The sequence below is a fragment of the Typopeltis vanoorti genome, chromosome 3 (assembly GCF_054136105.1).
Source record: "Typopeltis vanoorti isolate ZY-2024b chromosome 3, IOZ_Tvanoo_1.0, whole genome shotgun sequence".
Taxonomy (NCBI): Eukaryota; Metazoa; Arthropoda; class Arachnida; order Uropygi; family Thelyphonidae; genus Typopeltis; species Typopeltis vanoorti.
The window spans coordinates 13,247,942-13,271,069 of NC_143551.1; the positions used below are offsets into that span (position 1 = coordinate 13,247,942).

Here is a 23,128-nt window from a genome sequence, read left to right on the forward strand (position 1 = left end):
GAACAATTTGAAGGCTTAGAAATTGGTGCAGCAATTTATCCACATGTAGCAAACCTGTTATTATTATTGAAAGAGACCTCCAGGGAGTCAGGGACTCATCAAGGGAGGCCACATATTACAAGCACCAGCTATCTTACTTATTCTTGAATTCATTCACACTGCTTGCACTCACAACATTCAATGGCAGTCCATTCCAAACATGCACTACCCTGTGAGAGAAAAATCTAGCCCTCACCCTTTCTTAGCAACATTCATTCTTAGCTTCCAAGGATTGCCTCTTGTCCTTTTCCCATCCTCCATAAACTGAAAAATTGCATCAATTGAAATCCTGTGTGACCCTTTCAGAAGTTTGTAAGTGTTAATCAAAATACCCCTCTTTCTCCTGTTTGCAAGTGTCTGCAGTCAACAAATTCTCAATCTGTCTTCATAATCAGTATTCCACAATCCTGATATCATTTTTATCACACTCTTTTGCACTCTCTAAAGTATATCAGAATCACAACAGAAATTAGGCGACCAGATCTGTGCACAATAGTCCAAGTGAGGTCTTATCAAGGCCTTGTAAAGAGAGAAAATGACATCCTTATCTTTACATGTGAATGTTTGCTTCAGCATTGCAATTATCTTTTGAGTTGTATTTGCAATCATTGCTACCTGGCCCCTGAACTTCAACTTCCTATCTACTAACACTCCAAGATCCCTAGCCTAATCAGTTTCTTCTAGTATAATCCCACCAATTATAATACGACACTGGACATCTAATCATGCTGAAGTGAATAAATGTAAAGTCATTTTCTCATCCAGTTTCTCATGCCCACAGTTCCAACCTGTTCAAATCATTCTGCAAGTGCTGCATATCAGCAGCATTCCCGATTACCATACCTATCTTTGTACCATCAACAAATAGCTGTATGTCACTTGTCAAATCCTGCCCAATATCATTAATGTATAAATTGGATAACAGTGAATCAAGCACTGATCCTTGTGGTACACCACTTGTTACCTTAAAAATTGCAGACCCAGATCCCCGTATACCACTTTTTGATATCTGTCAGTCAGCCATCCTCTTATCCATGCTAATATTCTAAACCCAAACCCATATTCTCCAATCTATGCAACAGTCTATCATGCTGTATTCTGTCAAAAGTCTTTGCAAAATCCAAAAGTATCGTGGTGTAACCATTCCCCTTGTCTAGTTCAGTGATAAATGTTATAGAATGTGAACATGTTGCTAAAACATCACCTTCCATTCACTGTCAACCCATTTCTGAATGCGAGCCCTAACTAATTTTTCCAAAATCTTCACCACCACCACCACTGAGATACTAATTGGTCACTAGTTGTATACATCAGTCTTTACGCCACCCTTGTACAATGGAATTACCATACATTTTTCCATTCTTGTGGAATATTTCCTTCTGAGACTCATATTAAACAGCCTGGTCAAAGAAATAGCCAGTTCAGCTGAACACTCTTTTAGCACACTTGCTGATCTTCCATCAGTCCCTATTGCTGAATTCTTATTCAGATTGTTCAACAGCTCTAATACCTCGTCCTTGCACACCTGAGCTTCTTCATCCAGTGAGGAGGTAGTAGTGAGCTCAATGTTGCATACACCAGGTTGATAGCTTTGAACAAAATGGGCACTCATTAGTTGAACAATCTCCTCTGCATCTGTAACCCTCATGTCATCTGCATTTAAAAGAGTTATTCTTTAGTGTTCATTCTTTCTTTTACTTACAGCATATCTATAGAATTCTTGTGGATTGTCTTTAGCACCCAGTGCCAGTTTCTTTTCATACTCAGACTTTACTTTCCATATGACAGTTGTGACTATTCTAGCCTGCTGCTTATAACTTTCATAACAGACATCATCCTTATGCACACGGTATTCCTTCCATATCATCCTTTTCTTATGAATCTCTTGCTTTATATGATTACACATCAAATTTGACTCCTACCCTATTTATTCTTTGAACTCACGGGACACATTCTGATATTGCATCATTTAGGTATTGTTTAAATGCTTCCCATGCACTGTCGATATTCTTCCCATCTAGCAACCTATCCCATTCCACTGAACTCAGTATACTCCTCAGTTGGTCATAATTTCCTACTTTGTAGTTCAGCATGTAAGCTTTTCTGAATGGAACATTCATAAACTTAGTCACTTCCCAAGTGGGTACCACATGATCACTGTCACCAACCAGAGGCAGAATAGTTACGTCTTTAACTGAAATGCCCTGTGACACTATAATCAAATCTAACACTCTTTGACCTCTAGTTCCTTCTGTCATGTGCTGCTTGATAAAGTTGTCCTGCAACAACTCAATAAACCCATTTTCATTCTTATGAGATTCTACTGCTACCCAATCAATACTGGATAATTAAAGTCTCCTATTATGATTACTCTTTTCATGCTCATCTTTTCTATTTGGCAATGCATTTCTTCATCACTAGCAACCGATCCACCAGGTCAGTAACAATACCCCACTATGTAATTGATCTTGTTGGATTCCACCTCACACCAAATGGCTTCAAACTCATTTCCGCATGAAATACTGTTAGTAGTGGTACTACAATCATAGGTCTCAACTCTAACTGGATTCAAGTCATCCAATATTATTAGCAGCATGCCCCCCCCCCCCTCCTCTCCTCTCTATCCTTCCTAAAAAATAGTGTACCCGTTACACTCGATACCAGTTAGTACATCTAATTCTGATAGCCAGGTCTCACTAATGCCAACAATCTGAGGTCCTAACTTATTGACTAAGGCAGCAAATTGTATCCCTTTGTTTCTGATTCTCCTAGCATTCGTGTATAGACATAATAATCTACCTGCATGTTCTTTTGTATACTCTTGTCTGCATGCCACAGTTGAACAACTTGCAGATCTCTATTCTTCTCTAGTGCCTTACAAATGTAGATATCTGTGCACACATTTGATGGGTCTGATCCAGACGAACACAAAAATCGAAATTGTTCATTCCTCGTACTCATTTTCATGATAATGCCTATGTCTCTCTGTATAATATAATTTTTCTGACTCCCTGTGTTAGGTCTCTCATACCAGTTATTAGTTTTTCAAGGCTCCTGATACTAAATGCATTCAAGTGTAGGCTGTCTCTCTCTCTTATACAAATCCAGTCTTCCCTCAAATTCACTCCACACAACCAAAAAGTTGCATCCATTCCTTCTACACAACTTATACATCGAATCATTTGCCATCATAGCCCTTCTTCTTAATTCATTTTTATCATATCGATGTAAAATACTAACAATTTTCACTTTCTCACTCTTCATTCTCGCCTCTTCCCTTTCATGTCCCCTCTCATACTGAACTTATCACTAGTTAAGTCGTTAGTACCTATGACAATTACAATTTTGTTTACTTTACTTTTGTGTTTTTGAATTGCTTCCTTTATATTCTTTATTTTTCTATACACGAAAATGTTTGACCAGTCACCTATTAGAAAATTCACCAAACCTAGATTATGGGTGAGATATGTGGGTGATGTTTTCATTATTTGGCCAGGCTCAGAAGAATTTCTCTACTACTTTAAGGCCTGGTTGGCTGAGCGGTTAGTGGATTCGCTCTCCAGCCGAGAGGCTGTGGGTTCGAATCCTATTAAGGACATGGATGTTTGTGATTGTGAACCTCACCATTTACCATATGTACTACTGTAACCTGTGTCTTGGTGTAGTATGACCTTTGATGTCTTTGCACCATAAAAAAAAAATCAAAAACTATTACGTCACTAACTTCCTTAATGGTTTAAATCACAAAATCTAATTTACATGAGGTAGAAAAAGATAGATCCATTTCCTTCTTGGATATTCTCATCTCATTTGAAGATCATAGCAATCTTACTTTTAAGGTATACACAAAAAGTTTATATTTTGGTTTAAACCAATACGAATACAATTTGGTTAGCTAAATCCCAAATTGCCAGCCCAGCCCATACTCGTTTGTTCAGTATCCAGGTAGATACCTAACAGGGTGCACCATGAGAAGGTGAGGATTGGACATTAGGTCAGAAGCACCAGTTCTCCACATTCCTTTAAAGGCTATGTGGAGGTCTCCTCTCAGTTATACAGCTGTGACCCTTAAGCATCTCTCCAAAGTTTAATTTGGAGGAAATTTGTAGAAATTAACCCGTTGAGGGTACATGGCAGAAATTTGATGATGAGGGAAAAGTTTAATACATGTCAGTATCTACATGCCAGTTCCCTCTGCCATCTGGCACAAAATGGGATCATCAAAACAGTGAAAGAGATTCATTTCGTTATCTTGTGATGATAAAAGAAACTGGGAAATAACTTACATTAAAGACGTTCTTCAAAAAAAATGGTTATGACATCAGAACTACTAATGGTATTTATAAAGGTATAAATGTTGCAATGTGTAAGGTTTTGAAATTTGGGAAGCAGAGATGGGATGTAGAGTATACAGTCAATGGAAATATCTTGGAAGAGGCAGAGAAGATGAGAGATTTGGGAGTGATTGTAGATAGGGACTTAAAATTTTGGAGACATATTGCTAAAATTGTGAGGACAACACTGCAAATAATGGGAATGATGCTGAGGGCACCGACTCATAGAAGTAAGATGTTATGGTTCCCTTGTATAAGGCTTTGATCAGGCTGCATGTGGATTATTGTGTGCAGATTTGGTCATCTGGTTTTCAAAAAGATTATTATTATTTTGTGACACCTCCAAAGAGTCATCGAGGGAGGGCAACTGTCTTTACCACCCAATCCACCGACTATACCGAACCATCACTACCTCTACACCAGCGTTTCTCAACCTTTTTGCCTTGCGGAATTCTTGAAATAGTATCTATGTTGTAAGAAACTCCTACATAATAATTATTATATATCATTGTTAGTGTTAGATCTGAAATAGGCGACTTCAATTTTACATGACGTCACCATTCCAGAATCTAACAATCAACAAAAAAAAATATATATGTGCATACTTATCTTTTAGCGCAGTGTAACTATGTTTTTTTTTTGTAACAACATCTTGTATGATAAACTGTGAATTATGTGAATTTAAATTAATGTATCTATATGTCTAGCATGAATGTAAGTCAGCAAAAAGGGGCAGATATGAGAGAAATTTAGTGAAATATTATAAATGAAAGAATACGTATTATTCAGCAACATAGGGCAAAGATCGCCCTAATACTATAAGAGCAGCGTAAGCATCCGCCGCGGGCATCACATCCGAGAAGACATCATGATGCATATGTTCCCGGAAACAAGAAGTCCTGTATGTTGATCAGTGAAGTCACCCAGCCTGAGACCAATGGGTGAGATGATAAGAGAAATTCAAACTCGGAAAGGTGGCGCTCTAGGGGAGCGCCTAAAACCCACGACACGGAAGTAAATCCCCCCGTTTTTTCTTGTTCCTGCATTTCTCTTCGTGTGTTCCAAGAGTTCATCGCAGTTTAGCTCTCATTTTGAGGGCTGACTAACGAAAAGTTCCGGCATGACACCGCAGCAGATTTCGGCAAGATCAACCGTAGGCCGTCAACGAGAAGGTCATCGACGTAAAACCTTAGCAGAGAGATAGCACCCAGCTCAGGCAAGCACGTGTAACCCACGTGGCGATAAGATCGAGACAACCAGAGTCGTAACAAAGAAGGAAGGACGGAAGAAAACCGATAAAGAATAGCTAAGTACTCTCACTTGTTCTAGCCCCTTTTGAGAATTGACTAACAGTGTTAAGAGAATGCATCTTAAAATTTGTAATGGAAGAAAGAGTGAAGAACTAAGATTTATGTTAATGACTATGCTTTTGAAATGAACTTTAAGAACTTTCAGTTAGATAGAGATTCTGTCGTAATTAATCCGAGAGAGATAATTTATGTGCCTAAATGTCCAATTGAGCTGTAATTAAGAATGTATTATATGTTGAGTTATTGAATTTGCTAATATTTTGAAGTCAATGCATAATGGTTTTAAGAGTGAGAGAGTGAAAGAATGGTAGAAGCTTAAATTAGATTTGATAACTACTTTAACTTGTATGGCATTATATAATGAGTTTAATAAATATTTTGATTCCTTACTTACATGTGTTTCTGATCATGATGACTGATCCTTCATAAAGCATCGAACCTGTGATTGTGTGTGCGTGCGGGGATATCCCAATTGAAAATAGTAGGGCTCGACTGCAAATGAAATAAGCCAGAGAACCCAAGGCTTCTAAGAATTCAATTAACATTATTAGTGGCACCCTGATATTCTATGATTACCCTAAAGGCCGAGTTTATCTCTAACCTTAAGGCCCAGGCTGGTGCAGAAAAAAAATAAATTTTGCCTGAGTGACCAGGATAACTCATGGAATTCAAGGAACAGGTAATTTCTGGTGGCCCTTAAAAGGTTAAATTACGTAAGAAATGGTATAAGAGAAGCGAGACATAACGTTAAGATTAATATTAATGAAGATCACATAACAATGGCACAACCGACTTAACAAAGAGGTAAATGCGATAGAATTTGATATAGCGGCTGAAGTAGGAAAGAATAAAGTTAAATATATTGCCTCGATATATCAATATCAGAGATATACGATGCAACAAATGGCACCGCAGCCGACAGGATGTGTTTAATCAATTAAAAAGGAAGTAAATTAATCAAACACAGTGAAGTGGTGTCAGTCACATGAGAAGAAAATAGTAGAACTAAATTTTGGAAGGGAAAGTTTGGGTATTTTAAATAAATTTTGCCAGCAAAAGGATAAGTATGGTGCTAGCAACCAGCACAGAACTTAGTGACCCGAAATTTTTCAGAAGCTTCAACCCCCAGCAAATTTTCCCTCAGTTTTCTGGCGAGGAGACCGATGATGTAAGGGCTTTCTTTGATTTTGTTGAAGAACTCAGAAAGATAGGAAGATGGAGTGACTTCTAGTTACTTATATTGCTTCGCAGTAAGCTAACTGGAAGAGCAAAGAGTTTTTTCTACTCCTCGCCCCTTCTGAAGGAAACAATGGACTACCAAAGATTCAAATCAATCCTTATCTCTCAATTTGCAAAGGCCAAGAGCATAGGACCAAATCTCTGGAAACTCCAGAAGATCATTCAGAAGGAGAAAGAATGTGTCTCAGACTACCACAACAGATTACTTAGTTTTGCGAATTCTTTGAGCGTATCTGAGGATGAAAAACGCCATTTAGAGTGGGCTGTTTTTCAGCACTTCCGAGTTAGTCTGAGAAATGAGCTAAAGGAAGCAGCATATGCAAAGGGAATTGTGGATTTAAAAAAGTGCTATGATGCCGTGATGGAAAAGGAGCAACTCCTTGGGGATATATATCCTTCTACAGTTCCGAGCCAAGTGAATGCTATAAGGAGCAGTGGTGAAGAGAATAAATGCCAGAATTCAACAAAGAAAGAGAATTGTCAGAAGTTACAAGAGAGTACTAAAGAAATAAAAACCAAGCAGTTTGCAGTATCACTACTGATACTTGCAAACCAAGTGAAATCCGCTCCCTGATTGAAAAGGAGGTAGAGAGATTACAGCAACCTCTTATACAACAGCTCGATCAGGTGGTAAACGTGTTGACAATAAATGGCTCCAATGAACAGAAACCTCTGGAGTCATGAGAGAACAAGATCAGTGACCTAATCCATGAGGAAGTTCAGAGATTACAAAAACCGTTAATAGACAGAATGGAAGAGATGATGAAAAAGTTAAGTGAATTGTCAGCAAAGCGTGGTTCGGAGTCTCCTTTGTCCTCAGACGGAGAGGGTAGAAGAGGCTACTATCGAAAGATTCCCTGATGCTACAAGTGCAAGAAGCTAGGACATTTAGCCCGAGATTGTTTTGCAGCATCGGACTCCTCGAGACCCAGATATCAGCCCAAAGCCATGTCCCATATTTGTGCAAGACCAGTTGATAGCGAGGCAAGTCAAGATGAGGGACGATTTAAGGGAACAACAGCAACAGTAAGGATTGGCATGAAAAATCCCAGAGCACTCCTCGATACTTGTTCTCAGGTTTCCCTGATCTCAGAAAAAAATCTTGGGGAAACTGGGGGCTAGTGTAAGTGGGAGGGCTATGAGGATAAGGAACCCAGTCAAGCTATTGGGCATATCTGCTACTACAACATATGCAAAAAGATACATAAGACTGAGACTAGTGATACTGGGTTATGGTCTACATGTCTGGCACAACTTCCTAATCCTTCCCGAAGACTCGTTGTCTAATGAAGAACTGATACTGGGAGAGGATTTTTTGAGGAAGCATGGGTTCATTTGTGACTACCCCAAGGAAAGCATTAGGTTCAAAGGAAAAGAAAAGAACGCTGTAGGAGACCAGAACCCCCCCCCCCCAAAAAAAAAAAAAAAAAAGGGTGAGAGGCAAGTAGCTGATACTCAGCCAGAATCAGACATCGCGGAGGTCAGAGAAGGGAAAGAGAAAATCGAAAAGGAAATAAGTCAAAATAAAAAAAAAACAGAAGAAATTAATGTAGTCAAGAATGAATGCTCTAATCAGAGTGAACGAGTTGTGGGAATCATAACAAAACATACTCAGCAAACCCAAGTAAAAAGTTCAAGACCTGACAATGAAATGAATCTAAAAGGGGGGGCTGAGAAGGAAAATTTTCTCGGAGACAAAATTTTTTTGGAAGGAAGGGGCCTTTGTTAGATCTGAAATAGGCGACTTCAATTTTACATGACGTCATCATTCCAGAATCTAACAAACAACAAAAAAAAATATATATGCATACTTATCTTTTAGCGCAGTGTAACTATGTTTTTTTTTTTTGTAACAACATCTTGTAAGATAAACTGTGAATTATGTGAATTAATTCACAGTTTTAATTTAAATTAATGTATCTATACATTAAGGAAATAAATACATTAGATATATCGATATCCGACTTTGTTGCTCCAGGAACGGAGAATAGGAAGACAAGTAGTATGATAGGAGCGAATGAGAAAATAATAGTTGATAGTGTGGAAGGTGTGAGTGACTGTGGAAGTTTAGGAGATGGTTTTGTATGGGAGAGTGAATTTAGATTAAGAGTGACTGACCTGCAGAGGGAGATAGATGAGTTGAAAGAGGAGGTGGAATGTCTAGTGAATGAGAGCAGAAGTATGAAAGATAAGATTAGGAGAATGGAAGAGATAAATGCAAGGCAAATCAGAGTAGGAGAGAGAGAGAATTTAAGGAGTATGAGTGAGAGGTATGGGGGTGCTAGAAGAGGAGAGAATGGAAACAGTAGAAGAGAGGGAATGAGAGAGAGGTATGGGAATGCTAGCAGACGAGAGGATGGAAACAGTAGGAGAGACGGAATGAGAGAGAGATATGGAAGTGCTAGAAGAGGAGAGAATGGAAACGGTAGGAGAGATGGAATGAGAGAGAGGTATGGGAATGCTAGAAGACGAACGGATGGAAACAGTAGTAGGAGAGACAGAATGAGAGAGGGATATGGAAGTGTTAGAAGTGGAGAAAATGGAAACAGTAGAAGAGAGAGGTATGGGAATGAAAGAAGAGGAGAGAATGGAAACAATAGGAGCGAGGGAATGGTAAGAGGTATAATGTATGGCGACTCAATGATCCGTGGTGTTCAAGATAGGATGCATGAGGAGTGTTTGCCAGGAGGAACAATAGAAAGGGTGGCTATGGTAATTAAGAGAGGTGAAAGGGTGGATGAGATGATTGTGATGGTAGGAACGAATGACTTGAGTGGTAATGTAAGTCGGGCAGCGAGAGATATGAGATTTTTGCTTGAGACTGTACGGAAGAAGACAGAGAGAGGAAAAATAGTGTGCGTGTTGCCTAGGTATGATAATGATGAGCTGAGCAGAAGAGCGGTGATATTGAATGGCATAATAGCGAGAATGTGTGACAAGAGAGGACTGGTATATGTGGATGCTTGGAGTGCGTTTGAGGAAAGAGAGGAGTTGTATGCGAGAGACCGTTTACATTTGAATGAGGAAGGGCGTAGGCATCTGGAGAGATTGCTGTTCTGAACGAGTCAGTGTGTCCCAGGGAGGATGATAGCAGGGGTGGCCTCTTGTGGGAATGGATACTCGGGAGAAGGGAGACAATGTCAGGTAACACTGAGCCCAGTGGAGTCTAGAAGGGATACGGCTGGGTATAGAAACAATGGCATTTATATGCTGTATACTAATGCCAGGAGTATCCGGAATAAGGGAGAGGAATTGGTGGCGCAGATAGCATCAGCCTGGCCAAAAATTATTGCGATCACTGAGACGTGGTTGACAGAAGAGGATATAAAAACAGGAATAGAAGTCGCTGGGTATAGCATTTTTTGTCAGGATAGGAGGGGAAAGCGTGGTGGTGGGGTGCTGCTTATGATAAGTGATGACCTATGTCCTCTAAGAGTGGAGAATTTGGAAGGAAGTGAGACAAATGATTTTGAGAGCGTATGGTGTGAGCTAGAGGTAGGCAAGACAGGATATTTAGTGGGGTGTTGCTACAGACCCAGGAGCACAGAGGATGGGGACCAGGAGATGTTTAGACAGCTAAGTTTGGCAAGTGCAAGAAGAATGATTGTTATGGGAGATTTTAACTTCAGTAGTATAAATTGGAGAGAGGAACATGCATGTAACAATAGGGGAATGGAATTTCTAGAATTCTTGAGGGACAAATGTCTTAGGCAACATGTAACAGAGGGAACAAGAGGTTCAAAAATTTTGGATTTGGTTATAGCATCAGAAGAGTTGATAATAACTGAGTTGACGTCTCTCCCACCAGTTGGAGAGAGTGACCATATGGTGTTGACATGGAAAATGAATAGACATGCAGGAGTATCAAAGAGACGGGAACTTATGTGGAATTATAAGGCAGGTGATTATAATAGTCTTAGACGTCAACTTCGGGAAGTTTCATGGAGGGAGGAATTGGAAGGCCGGGATATCACCAGTGTGTGGGAAATTGTGAAAGAATATTTGTTATCAGCAATGGTAAGTTGTATACCACGAGTGAAGAAGAGGGCGCAATTTGGAGTAAAGTGGATGACAAACAACATTAAACAGGAACTGCATGCGAAAAAGAGGCTGTGGAAGAGATATAAGGAGACAGGTGAAGAGAAGATACATGAAGAATATAAGGCACAGGCCAGAAGAGTGACTCGTGTGGTAAGGAAAGCGAAACTGGAATATGAGAGGAGATTGGCCCTAAGATCCAAAGAAAATCCTAGGGAATTTTTTAGCTATGTGGCCAGTAGGAGGAGAAATGACTGTGGAAGAATGATATTGTGGGATAAAAATGGGAATAGAGTGACTGATGCAGAGGACATAGTGGAATTGTTCAATGAACACTTTATTGGAGTATTTCATCCTAGAGGAGTCAGTTTTAATGCTAGAGGGATAGGACTGATACGAGGTCTGGAGGTACAGGAGGAGAGTGTGTTTCAGATACTGAGTACTCTGGATGTCAGTAAAGCTGTGGGACTGGATGGTATTTCACCACGAGTTTTGAGAGAATGTGCTAGCGAATTGACAATACCTTTAACGTGGCTTTACAATGAAAGTCTGGCTTTGGCAAAGGTGCCCAGGGAATGGAAGGAAGGTAAGATAGTGCCATTGCATAAGGGTGGTAACAGACTGGAAGTGTCTAATTATAGGCCAGTCTGTGTGTCATCAGTAGTTGTTAAGATCTTGGAGAAAGTAGTGAGGGACCGTGTACAGCATTGGGCAGATGAGGGTAATGTTATCTGTGAGAATCAACATGGATTTGTGAAAGGACGCTCTTGTTTTAGCAATATGCTAGCCTTTTATAATAAAGTTACAAGAGCATTAGATGAGGGAAAGGCATATACTGCAATTTTCTTAGACTTGGCGAAGGCATTTGACAGGGTGCCACATGATAAGCTGATATTTAAGTTGCAGCACATGGGTCTGGATGTCAGATTGGTCAACTGGATTCAGGATTGGCTGTCTGATAGGTATCAGAGAGTTGTGTATGGTGGAGCAGTTTCCAGGAGGCAGAGGGTTACAAGTGGGGTCCCACAGGGCTCAGTACTAGGACCTATATTGTTTAACCTTTATATCAATGACATAGCCAGTGGATTGCAGGGGGATATTCAGTTGTTTGCGGATGATGCGAAGCTGGGAAGGATTATTAGTAATAGCGCAGATGTGGTAGCCCTGCAAGAGGATTTAAATAAGCTAGATAGATGGGCAAATGAATGGGGATGTCAGTTTAATGCAGCAAAATGTAAGGTCTTGAGGTTTGGGAAACATCGATGGGATGCTGCATACTCTATGGGAGGAGTTATGCTGGAGGAAGTAGGGGAGACAAGAGATCTGGGGTTGATGATTGATAGAAACCTGAAGTTTAGGGGACATATTGCAAAGGTGGTGAAGGTAACACAGAGGATTGCTGCTATTATGAGAAGGACACTGACCTGCAGAGATAAGAGGGTTATCATTCCGTTGTATAAGTCTCTGATCAGACCACACTTGGACTATTGTTCTCAGATTTGGTCCCCAGGATTTGAAGGGGATAAATTAACTGTGGAAAGGATACAAAGACGGATGACAAAGATGGTTTCAGGACTGTACAATGATAGTTATGAGGATCGGCTGAGAGAATGTGGACTGCAGAGTTTGGCGGATAGAAGAAGGAGAGGTGATATGATTGAGACTTTTAAACTGTTGAGAGGTGGTTACAGGGTTGACACTGGGGAGTTCTTTCGCTTGGTTGATCAGCGGGAAGGAGTGATGACAAGAGGCCATCCCTGGAAGTTACGAAAGGAAACTGTGAGCAAGAGGGTAAGGAGTGGTTTCTTTGTGTGGAGGGTGGTTGAGCTGTGGAATGCATTGCCTGATGGAGTGGTGGGAGCGAGAACGGTCAGTGACTTTAAAGAGTGGTATGATAAACTTTGTGTTTCTCAGGGGGGGACCTCCCCTCGATGAGTCTTGACAGTATTTATGTCTTAGGAAGGATCTCCCTCGATGAGTCTTTTGACTCCTTGGAGGCCTGAATAATAATAAAATAATAATAATAATATGTCTAGCATGAATGTAAGTCAGCAAAAAGGGGCAGATATGAGAGAAATCATTAGTGAAATATTATAAATGAAAGAATGCGTATTATTCAGCAACATAGGGCAAAGATATCGCCCTAATACTATAAGAGCAGCGTAAGCATCCGCAGGCATCACATCTGAGAAGACATCGTGATGCATATGTTCCCGGAAACAAGAAGTCCCATATGTTGATCGGTGAAGTCACCCAGCCTGAGACCAATGGGTGAGATGATAAGAGAAATTCAAACTCGGAAAGGTGGCGCTCTAGGGGAGCGCATAAAACCCGTGACATGGAAGTAAATCTCCCCGTTTTTTCTTGTTCCTGCATTTCTCTTTGTGTGTTCCAAGAGTTCATCGCAGTTCAGCTCTCATTTTGAGGGCTGACTTACGAAGTTCCAGCATGACACCGCAGCAGATTTCGGCAAGATCAACCGTAGGCCATCAACAAGAAGGTCATCGACGTAAAACCTTAGCAGAGAGATAACGCCCAGCTCAGGCGAGCACGTGTAACCCACGTGATGATAAGATCGAGACAACCAGAGTCGTAACAAAGAAGGAAGGATGGAAGAAAACCGATAAAGAATAGATAAGTACTCTCACTTGTTCTAGCCCCTTTTGAGAATTGACTAACAGTGTTAAGAGAATGCATCTTAAAATTTGTAATGGAAGAAAGAGTAAAGAACTAAGATTTATGTGAATGACTATGCTTTTGAAATGAACTTTAAGAACTTTCAGTTAGATAGAGATTCTGTCGTAATTAATCCGAGAGAGATAATTTATGTGCCTAAATGTCCAATTGAACTGTAATTAAGAATGTATTATATGTTGAGTTATTGAATTTGCTAATATTTTGAAGTCAATGCATAATGGTTTTAAGAGTGAAAGAATGGTAGAAGCTTAAATTAGATTTGATAACTACTTTAACTTGTATGGCATTATATAATGAGTTTAATAAATATTTTGATTCCTTACTTACATGTGTTTCTGATCATGATGACTGACCCTTCATAAAGCATCGAACCTGTGATTGTGTGTGCGTGCGGGGATATCCCAATTGAAAATAGTAGGGCTCGACTGCAAATAAAATAAGCCAGAGAACCCAAGGCTTCTAAGAATAAAATTAACATTATTAGTGGCACCTGATATTCTATGATTAACCTAAAGGCTGAGTTTATCTCTAACCTTAAGGCCCAGGCTGGCGCAGAAAAAAAAAATTTTGCCTCAGTGACCAGGATAACTCATGGAATTCAGGGAACAGGTAATTTCTGGTGGCTCTTAAAAGGTTAAATTACGTAAGAAATGGTATAAGAGAAGCGAGACATAATGTTAAGATTAATATTAATGAAGATCGCATAACAATAGCGCAACTGACTTAACAAAGAGGTACATGCGATAGAATTTGATATAGCGGCTGAAGTAGGAAAGGATAAAGTTAAATATATTACCTCGATATATCAATATCAGAGATATACGACGCAACATTAGTATCTTTCTTTTGTATTTATGAATTTAAAGATCATGAGGAAAACAAATAATAAGTGCTATAATAACTATCGTTGATTTGTCATTTTCAAAATAATAAGATAAATCAAAGTAAAATGTCATATAAAGAAAAATATGAGCCAAAGAATTGTTATTTTTGAAACAAATATGAATAATAGAGTTTAATTTTCTAATGTGAAACCTGTGCTTGTCTTTTGGTACACAAATACTTAATTTGGAGTCGGATTTTAAAGAAACAAACACGGATTTCATCTTCAACAGAAAGGAGACGATTTCTGTCTTTGCTCTTAATACTTGTCAAAAAAGCTTGCTCACACATGTAAGACATTGAAAACTGCAGCAATATATTTATTGCTTTCCTATGAATAGTAGGATACCTTCTTTAACAGAAATCCAGAACTTGTCCATGGATAGGTCAGTAAATCTCATCTTGAATGTACGATCAGATTGCAGCTCACAGAGTTCTTCCTCTTCTCTTAAAGTCTAGTTCTCAGGATGAGCAGAAGATTCAGAGTATGGATCTCTCACCCAATCATACATTTGTGTTGGAAGGGATGGAAAATAATGTTAGATTTTTATCATCAGTTCTTCCAGGCGGGTTACAATGACTTGAAATTTGATGATATCCTTCTTTACTTTTAAGCCCCACCAGTAATTCAAACATATCGAGATTTCCTTTTGCAACATGATTTTTCCAAAGATTCAGTCTTCTTTTAAATCCAAGAATCTTGTCACTTGAAGTTAATATATTTTCTCCAGGACCCTGCAGTGACTTGTTCAGCATATTAATGTAATGAAAAATGTCGACTAAATAGGCTAGCATCTACACCCACTTTTGATCTTCAAAACACTTGGAAAAATCTTATTTATTTTCTTGAAAATATCTTTGCAATTCATCTTTTAGCTCAAGCACCCTATTTAGAACTTTTCCTCTACTTAGCCACCGGATTTCTGTATAGAGCAAAAGATTTATATGTTCTTTGTCCAGGATTTCACACATATTTTTAAACATTCTGGAGTGAACTGGCCTTTGTTTAATGAAGTTAACCATTTTTGTGTCAAAAACTTTTTTCAGTTCATCTCCAAGAGATTTTGATATCAACATGAACTCCTTTCAGAGAACGTTTATTATTTCCTTCCACTGTTTAAGTTCATTTATTAGCCATTGCTATTCATTATTATTTCTTGCGGAACCCCGGTTGAGAAACGCTGATCTACACCAACACCATCTACTGCCCACCACCACTACTAGTATTTTTGTCTGTAAATTGTGTGTTCTGATGGCCGATTTGCCTCTATGCAGGATGAAAAACCCGAGTTTCTGATAGAAAAAACCCTGCTACCTCTGTATTGAGATCGGGCTAACTCATCTTCAATTGAAAAATTCCCATATAAAGATTCCTCTCATCATGACGAGAATCGAACTTAGGCCTTTTCCAATTGAAGGATCTGGTGTACCGTCATTCTTTCAGTGTGCTACAAAGATGCAAAAGATAAAGATGTGTTGGAAAAGGTTCAGAGATGATTGACTAGGATGGTTTCTGGTCTCTGGAATGTTGAGTATGAAGACAGATTGACAAAAATGCAATTTGGAGAAATTGGTAGATAGGAGGAGAGAGGGTATGATCAAGATGTTAAGAGGTTTATACCAGATTAATGTTGGGGAGGTTTTGCATGGAATGGGTGAAGATAGGAAGAGGTCATCCCTAGAAGCTGTATAAGGAGAGTGTGAGCAAGGGGGTGAAGAGCATGTTTTTTGCATGGAGAGTGGTGAGTGATTGGAATGCATTGCCTGAGAGTGTGGTCAGCGCAGAGACAGTGAACATATTTAAGACATGGTATGATAAAGATTTTTTATAATATGGAGGTTTTTTATAATAATAACAGTGTATTGAATAAACCATCACAGGCTCCAAGACAAAAACCAGATAACTATAAAAGCATGGTTTCTTTACCTTATATCAAAAATGTCACAGATAAAATAAAAGTCCTACAAGAGCATAACTTAAATGTTGCCTTTAGACCTCTACAAAAAGTCTCTGCAATGTTAAAACAGCCACATCTACCTTTGAACAGACAAGGAGTTTATAAAATCTATTGTAATTGTGATGTTTGTTGCAATGTACAGATGAAATATTCTGCAGAAATCCATCTAAAGGAATGTCAGAGATGTGGAGAAAACACGATTGGTATAAATCTGGATTGGTCTTTCACGCTAACAATGAAAACAGTCAGGTTAATTGGCAACTCACAAAAATACCATACATAGAATTTAATAATTATGTATACACATTTGAGGCTGGTGAGATGATATGTCTGACCCACTGTAATAAAAATCAAGACCTAATATTAAATCAACTTTTCATGGCATACCTAAGAGATCTACATATTGATGAGTTATGCTATGAGACAAAATATGCCATATCGTGTAACAGTAGTGACTTGTGCTCATAATATCTTGTTCCTACATTCCATGTCTGTCACATGTTGAATGAATTAAAAAATAGCTGTTTGTTATTTAGAAATCTACCATGTACTTCAATCAGTCTGATTGAAGTACACAGTAGTCATGTATGAAAGTAGTTATTGATTTATTAAATTGCTTTACATTTTTATATTTTTTGCCAGCATTAATTTACAAAAATGTTATTTCTAATTTCAGTGATGGCAGAGAAAATCTAAAACTTTCATGATGCTCCAATATAAACAAATTCATATAATCCAGGATACTCTGCAACCTGGAGAGTTTGAAAAAAAGTGAGCCTTGCATTACTGATGCTCACTAGTTCCTTGTTGTTGGCCATATAATTTTTTTTTTATTTATGTAAATCCCACCCACATAGGTTGTAAATTTGTAGTATGTTAGTGCTGTGGATTGGCTAATGGTTAAAAGTAATTTAATAACTTTTGCAAATAGATAAATACACTGTCTACCAATAATTGTCCGGACACTTGAGCAATTTACAATTGAGACCAGCAGGTGAACCCTAATATTGGGTATGTCCACCTTTGGCTTTGATCACCTCCTGCACCCTTTGAGGGAGACTTTCCACCAATGTGCAGCAGACATCAAAGCAGCACTGAGTTCAGTGGCAGATCAAGGACGTGCTGCTCTGGGCTTCAATTGCCACTCCAATTCATCCCACAGGTGTTCAGTGGGGTTGAGGTCAGGGCTCTGCACAGGCCAGGGAAGTTGTTTAAAACCCATCTCTTCATACCATTCTGAAACAGCATCAGCTTTGTGGCATGGGGCATTGTCTTGATAGTAACACAGGTCCATTCCATAAAAACTCCATAGTGTAGGCAGCACCTGATTATTTAGAATATCAAGGTACTGAGCTGCCTTCATGGAACCATAGACAATGACCAGTGGTCCACTCCAAACCAACTGAATGCACCCCACACCTTTACCCCACCACCATCAACAAACTTTACTGTGGTAACAAGTGTTCACCAGGCTGCCTCCACACCTTGCCATCAGACTGGAAACAGGTGAACCTTAATTCATCGCTTCAGGGTACCATTTTCTACTGGTCAATTGTCCAGTTCATATGCTCTTTGCACCAGGCTAGACGAGCTGCCTTGTTCGTTGTTGTCATGTTCAGCTTGTGTGCCACTGCTCTTACCACAGTTTCCACAGATCGGCAGTGACCCTGATCTGTGGAAACCCAATAAATGGAGTTCTTTTTGTACGTTATTAGTGCTCACTATGGTGTTATTGGCGTTCTGGAACTCATCACAGATGGTCTGTGCTGATTGTAGCTGATTTTTGCATGCTACCTGTTTTATCACCCTCCTGTCCCTGTCAGTGATTTTTGGCAGCTGCCCTGGGTATTTTCATGCATTAGTGATGCCAGAACGTCTCTATTTGTTGATCGCATCACCAACCATTGATTTTGGATGCTCCCTCAAAAACTCAACTCAATACAGAGGAGAGCAATCAGACTTACTAATGACTCATCTCTTACCAACTCACTTCCTCCTCTCCCCCACCCACCCACCCACTTTTGCACAGGTGATCAGTCCCCGCACTGTGTTTTCTACAAATATTTCCATGGAAAATGTTCATCCGAAATAGCATCAATAATTCCTCCGCTTAGTACTAAGCTCGTTGGAGCATGTGCAGCTGCTGTTCAATATTCCTACACAGTGCACCTTGAAACCCACAGAACAAGTTTCTTCTCCTCCTCCTCCATCCCTGCAATACTATGGAACAGTCTTCCCCTTGATAATAATCAATTTTGTTTAATCCTTTATCCAAGTGCACGCAAACAAAGTTTGCACCTCAAGTATCTTCCGGACTGAGGCAACTTGTAATAAAGGTGGACCAAGCTCTCATCACTCCTTGTCTCAGTATCTCCCATAATGCAAAGCACATCTCCTTGCGAACATATATAATGCTATGCATTAAGGGAAGGACCACTACCCAGACCGGTTTTGACCTTTATTGAGGTCTTGTCAGTGGGAGCCAGACCCAGAAGTGGTGATACTAAGGCAGAAGCAATGGAGAGGTCATGTTTATTTATACAAGTTGCCAAAAGATTTGCATTATGGGAGATACTGAGACAAAGAGCTCTCATCACTCCTTGTCTCAGTATCTCCCATAATGCAAAGCACATCTCTTGCGAACATGTATAATGCTATGCATTAAGGGAAGGACTACTACCCAGACCGGTTTTGACCTTTATTGAGGTCTTGTCAGTGGGAGCCAGACCCAGAAGTGGTGATAGTAAGGCAGAAGCAATGGAGAGGTCATATTTATTTATACAAGTTGCCAAAAGGTGTACCACCTTATTATTAAATTACTCTGGATTTAGAGAAAGATGTTTGAAGTTTATTTTCCATTGGTTAAACTATAATGAATTTAGTTTAATCCTTTATCCAAGTGCAAGCAAACAAAGTTTGCACATTAAGTATCTTCAGGACTGAGGCAACTCGTAGTAAAGGTGGCCCAAGCTCTCATCACTCTTTGTCTCAGTATCTTCCATAATGCAAAGCACATCTTCTTGCGGACATGTATAATGCTATGCATTAAGGGAAGGGCCACTACCCAGACCGGTTTCGACCTTTATTGAGATCTCGTCAGTGGGAGCCAGACCCAGAAGTGGTGATACTAAGGCAGAAGCAATGTAGAGGTCATATTTATTTATATGTTGCTAAAACTTGATCCACCTTTACTATGAGTTTCCTCAGTCCTGAAGATACTTCAGGCACAAACTTTGTTTGCTTGCACTTGGATAAAGGATTAAACTAAATTTATTATAGTCTAACCAAGTGGAAAATAAATTTCCAACATCTTTCTCTAAATCCAGAGTAATTTAATAATAAGGTGGTACACCTTTTGGCAACTCGTATAAGTAAATATGACCTCTCCATTGCTTCTGCCTTAGTATCACCACTTCTGGATCTGGCTCCCACTGACGAGACCTCAATAAAGGTCGAAACTGGTCTTGGTAGTGACCTTTCTTCCCTTTATGCATAGCATTATACATGTCCGCAAGGAGATATGCTTTGCATTATGGGAGATACTGAGACAAAGAACGATGAGAGCTTGGTCCACCTTTATGTACGAGTTGCCTCAGTCCTGAAGATACTTCAGGTGCAAACTTTGTTTGCTTGCACTTGGATAAAGGATTAAACTAAATTTATTATAGTCTAACCAAGTGGAAAATAAACTTTCAACATCTTCCCCTTGATGTGTTCCATAAGGAATACAATATACAGCCATTCAAATCCAATGTGAACAAGTGCCTTCTTTCCCAACCCATACATGGTACTAATGTACTATAGATTGATCTACCAACCTCTCACATATGGGGTCAACATAAAAAAAAAAAAAGGTAGGATATGCTTTTATATACCCCTCATGGATACATCTTTTATATTAATTAATAAAATAACTTATGCATTTTTTTAGGTTAACTGAATTTTTTTTAGGTTAATGTTGTTATTATTAGGAGGACAGTACAGATTTCACTGAAGAACCAGAGGGTAAATCTACTGCTTTAGCAATGACACAAAAGGAAACAGAAGATGATCCAGACTGTGAGCTTATTCTTAAATCTCACATATCAAAGACATCTGCAAAAATGGCAGAAAAAGTCATTGAACAGTCCATGACAGAGGAACAAAAGCAGCGTGAAAAAGAGTGAGTATTTTATTTACTTTTATTTTATTTAAAAGTTTAAAAGTAGCATTTCACTATCCTAAACTTTTGTTTAGACACAAATGCACTTAGTAATACTGAAGTGATATCCCCCCTTCTGCAGCCGAAGGTACCAACCTGTTCATATCCTTTTGCATGAACAAATGCACATAGAACTTCTTGACATTGTTCTTCCTATTTAGCATTATCAACTGAATATTTCCACCTCAAACCTTGAACTCTATCATTGATATATAAATTAAATAACATTGGTCACAGAGCAAAACCTTGTAGTACCCCACTAGTCACCTTCCTTTTTTTGAGACACTGCACTCCCCCATACACACTTTGTTTGTATCAGTTAACCATCCCTAAACCAAACTGACCATTCATCCCAATCTTGCTCAATTTCATCAGTAGTTTATCATGTGGTATTCTATCAAATCCTTTAGTAAGATCTAGAAAAATTACCTGGATAAGCATCTCCTCTCTCCAATACACTATTCACCCTATTATAAAATTTATCCAGGTTATTGAAACAGGACCTCCCCCTTAACAAATCTATGTTTGTTAAGGGGGGAGGTCCTGTTAAAGAGTTAAATTCTCATCAGTCCTGGTTTGTATTCTGTCTCTAACCAGCCTCTGTAACACCTTCATTACTTCACTTGATATACGCACTAGCCATAGTTGGAAACCATTGACTTGGATTATCTATTGTGCAGTGTTCTATAGGTTTTCCATTCAGTGGCACTATTTCCCTTCTTTCCACTCTTTTGTGTGACTGTTTATGCTGCCAGACTCTTATTAAACAACCAAGTCGAGGGAACTGCCAACTTTTTTGAACATTCTCTTGATATATAATATCCCTCCAGTCCAATACCCTTATTAACATCAAGGTTACTTAAAATGCTAAATACTTCCCAGTCTTGAACTGTCACTCTTCTGTTCCTTCCTATTGTTATTCAACATTACTCCTACCTCCCAACATGAAATACACTAACAAAATACTCACTGAGCATTTCCACTACATCTTTCGATTCCCCATAGAGCAACACATAGAAAACCATTCACATCCAAGCATTGTATGGCATTACAATCTTTGCAACTTCTGTGCCTCATTTCTCTGGTCAGATTCTGTTTTCTGCTATTCCAGCTCAACCTGTGTGCAGAACGAATCACCGAAATAATTTTTATTGGCATGGAAACATTTATTCCCCACTCTACCCTAAATTCCCGTCCAGTATATAAGTCCTGGTTCTCCCACAGGTGTGCCAGTGCAGTTTAAAAAAGTCAGGCAAAGAGTCTAATCAAAGCTATTGGCTATAACTTCTGCACCCAGATGGTACTATTGCATCATCATCCACAGAAAATGTCAACCTCCTGGCTTCCTACTTTTCCAATCCTTGCTTCATTGATCATTGTAAATTTCCCCCAAACATTCCAAACACTCAACACTCAGTGCATGTTTGACACCAGAAAGAGATCAGGAAAATTTTGCTCAAATTGGATACCAGTAATTCTTCTGGCTCTGATGATATTCCTCTGATTGTTCTAAAAGTATGTGCTCCAGAACTGACTCCCACAACATGCTGCCTATTTATACTTTCTTATTCCACTGGTATCTATCTTGCAGTCTGGACATTATCCCATACGCAACCTATTCCTAAGAAGGGTGACAAATCTTGACCTTCAGACTACCATCCAATTTCTCTAACCTTAATTATTTCCAAAGTAATGGAAAGAACTATCAACACTGAACTTCTATGCTACCTTGAAAACTCATCTAATAAATGACAGGCAGTATGGATTCCGAAGCTGCTGATCAATGGGGGGATCTACTGACCTATGTCATCTGTGGACAAACATCATGGAAAGGTTTCGCAAATTTCATGTGGTTGCCCTTGATATCTCCAAGGTTTTTGACCAGGTCTAGAACAAAGGTATTACGAGTAAGTAAACTCAAATCATTCAGTCTTTCCCCTAACTTCTGCAAACAGAGACCAGCTTTCTTACTAGGTGCTCACTTTGAGTGATGATGGATGGATCCTTATAACTATACAACTAATGCTGGAGTCCCACAAGGCTCTGTTCTTTTGCTTATCTTCTTTCTTCTATATATATATATATATAAACAGCTCTCCATCTAATTACCAATCCAGTACACAGTTTTGCTGATGACAACACATTGCACTTATAATAAATTTAGTTTAATCCTTTATCCAAGTATAAGCAAACAAAGTTTGTGCCTGAAAGTATCTTCAGGACTGGGGTAAGGTGGTGCAACACCAGGACGACTCCTTGCAAAGGTGGAGCAAGCTATATCCTTTGTAAGGAGTCGCCCTGGTGTTGCACCACCTTACCCCAGTCCTGAAGATACTTTCAGGCACAAACTTTGTTTGCTTATACTTGGATAAAGGATTAAACTAAATTTATTATATTCTAACCAAGTGAAAAATAAACTTTCAACACATT

General features: G+C 39.1%; 1 protein-coding gene across 1 annotated transcript in view; it reads left to right on the plus strand.

The window, feature by feature from the left end:
• The window catches only part of LOC150107930 (uncharacterized), a 47,513-nt gene that overhangs the window by 9,345 nt on the left and 15,040 nt on the right, over positions 1 to 23,128 (plus strand). Inside the window, exon 2 of the mRNA XM_090415380.1 lies at positions 20,469 to 20,659. Coding sequence (XP_090271506.1) covers positions 20,469 to 20,659 — 191 coding nt within the window. The remainder of the gene's footprint in view (positions 1 to 20,468; positions 20,660 to 23,128) is intronic.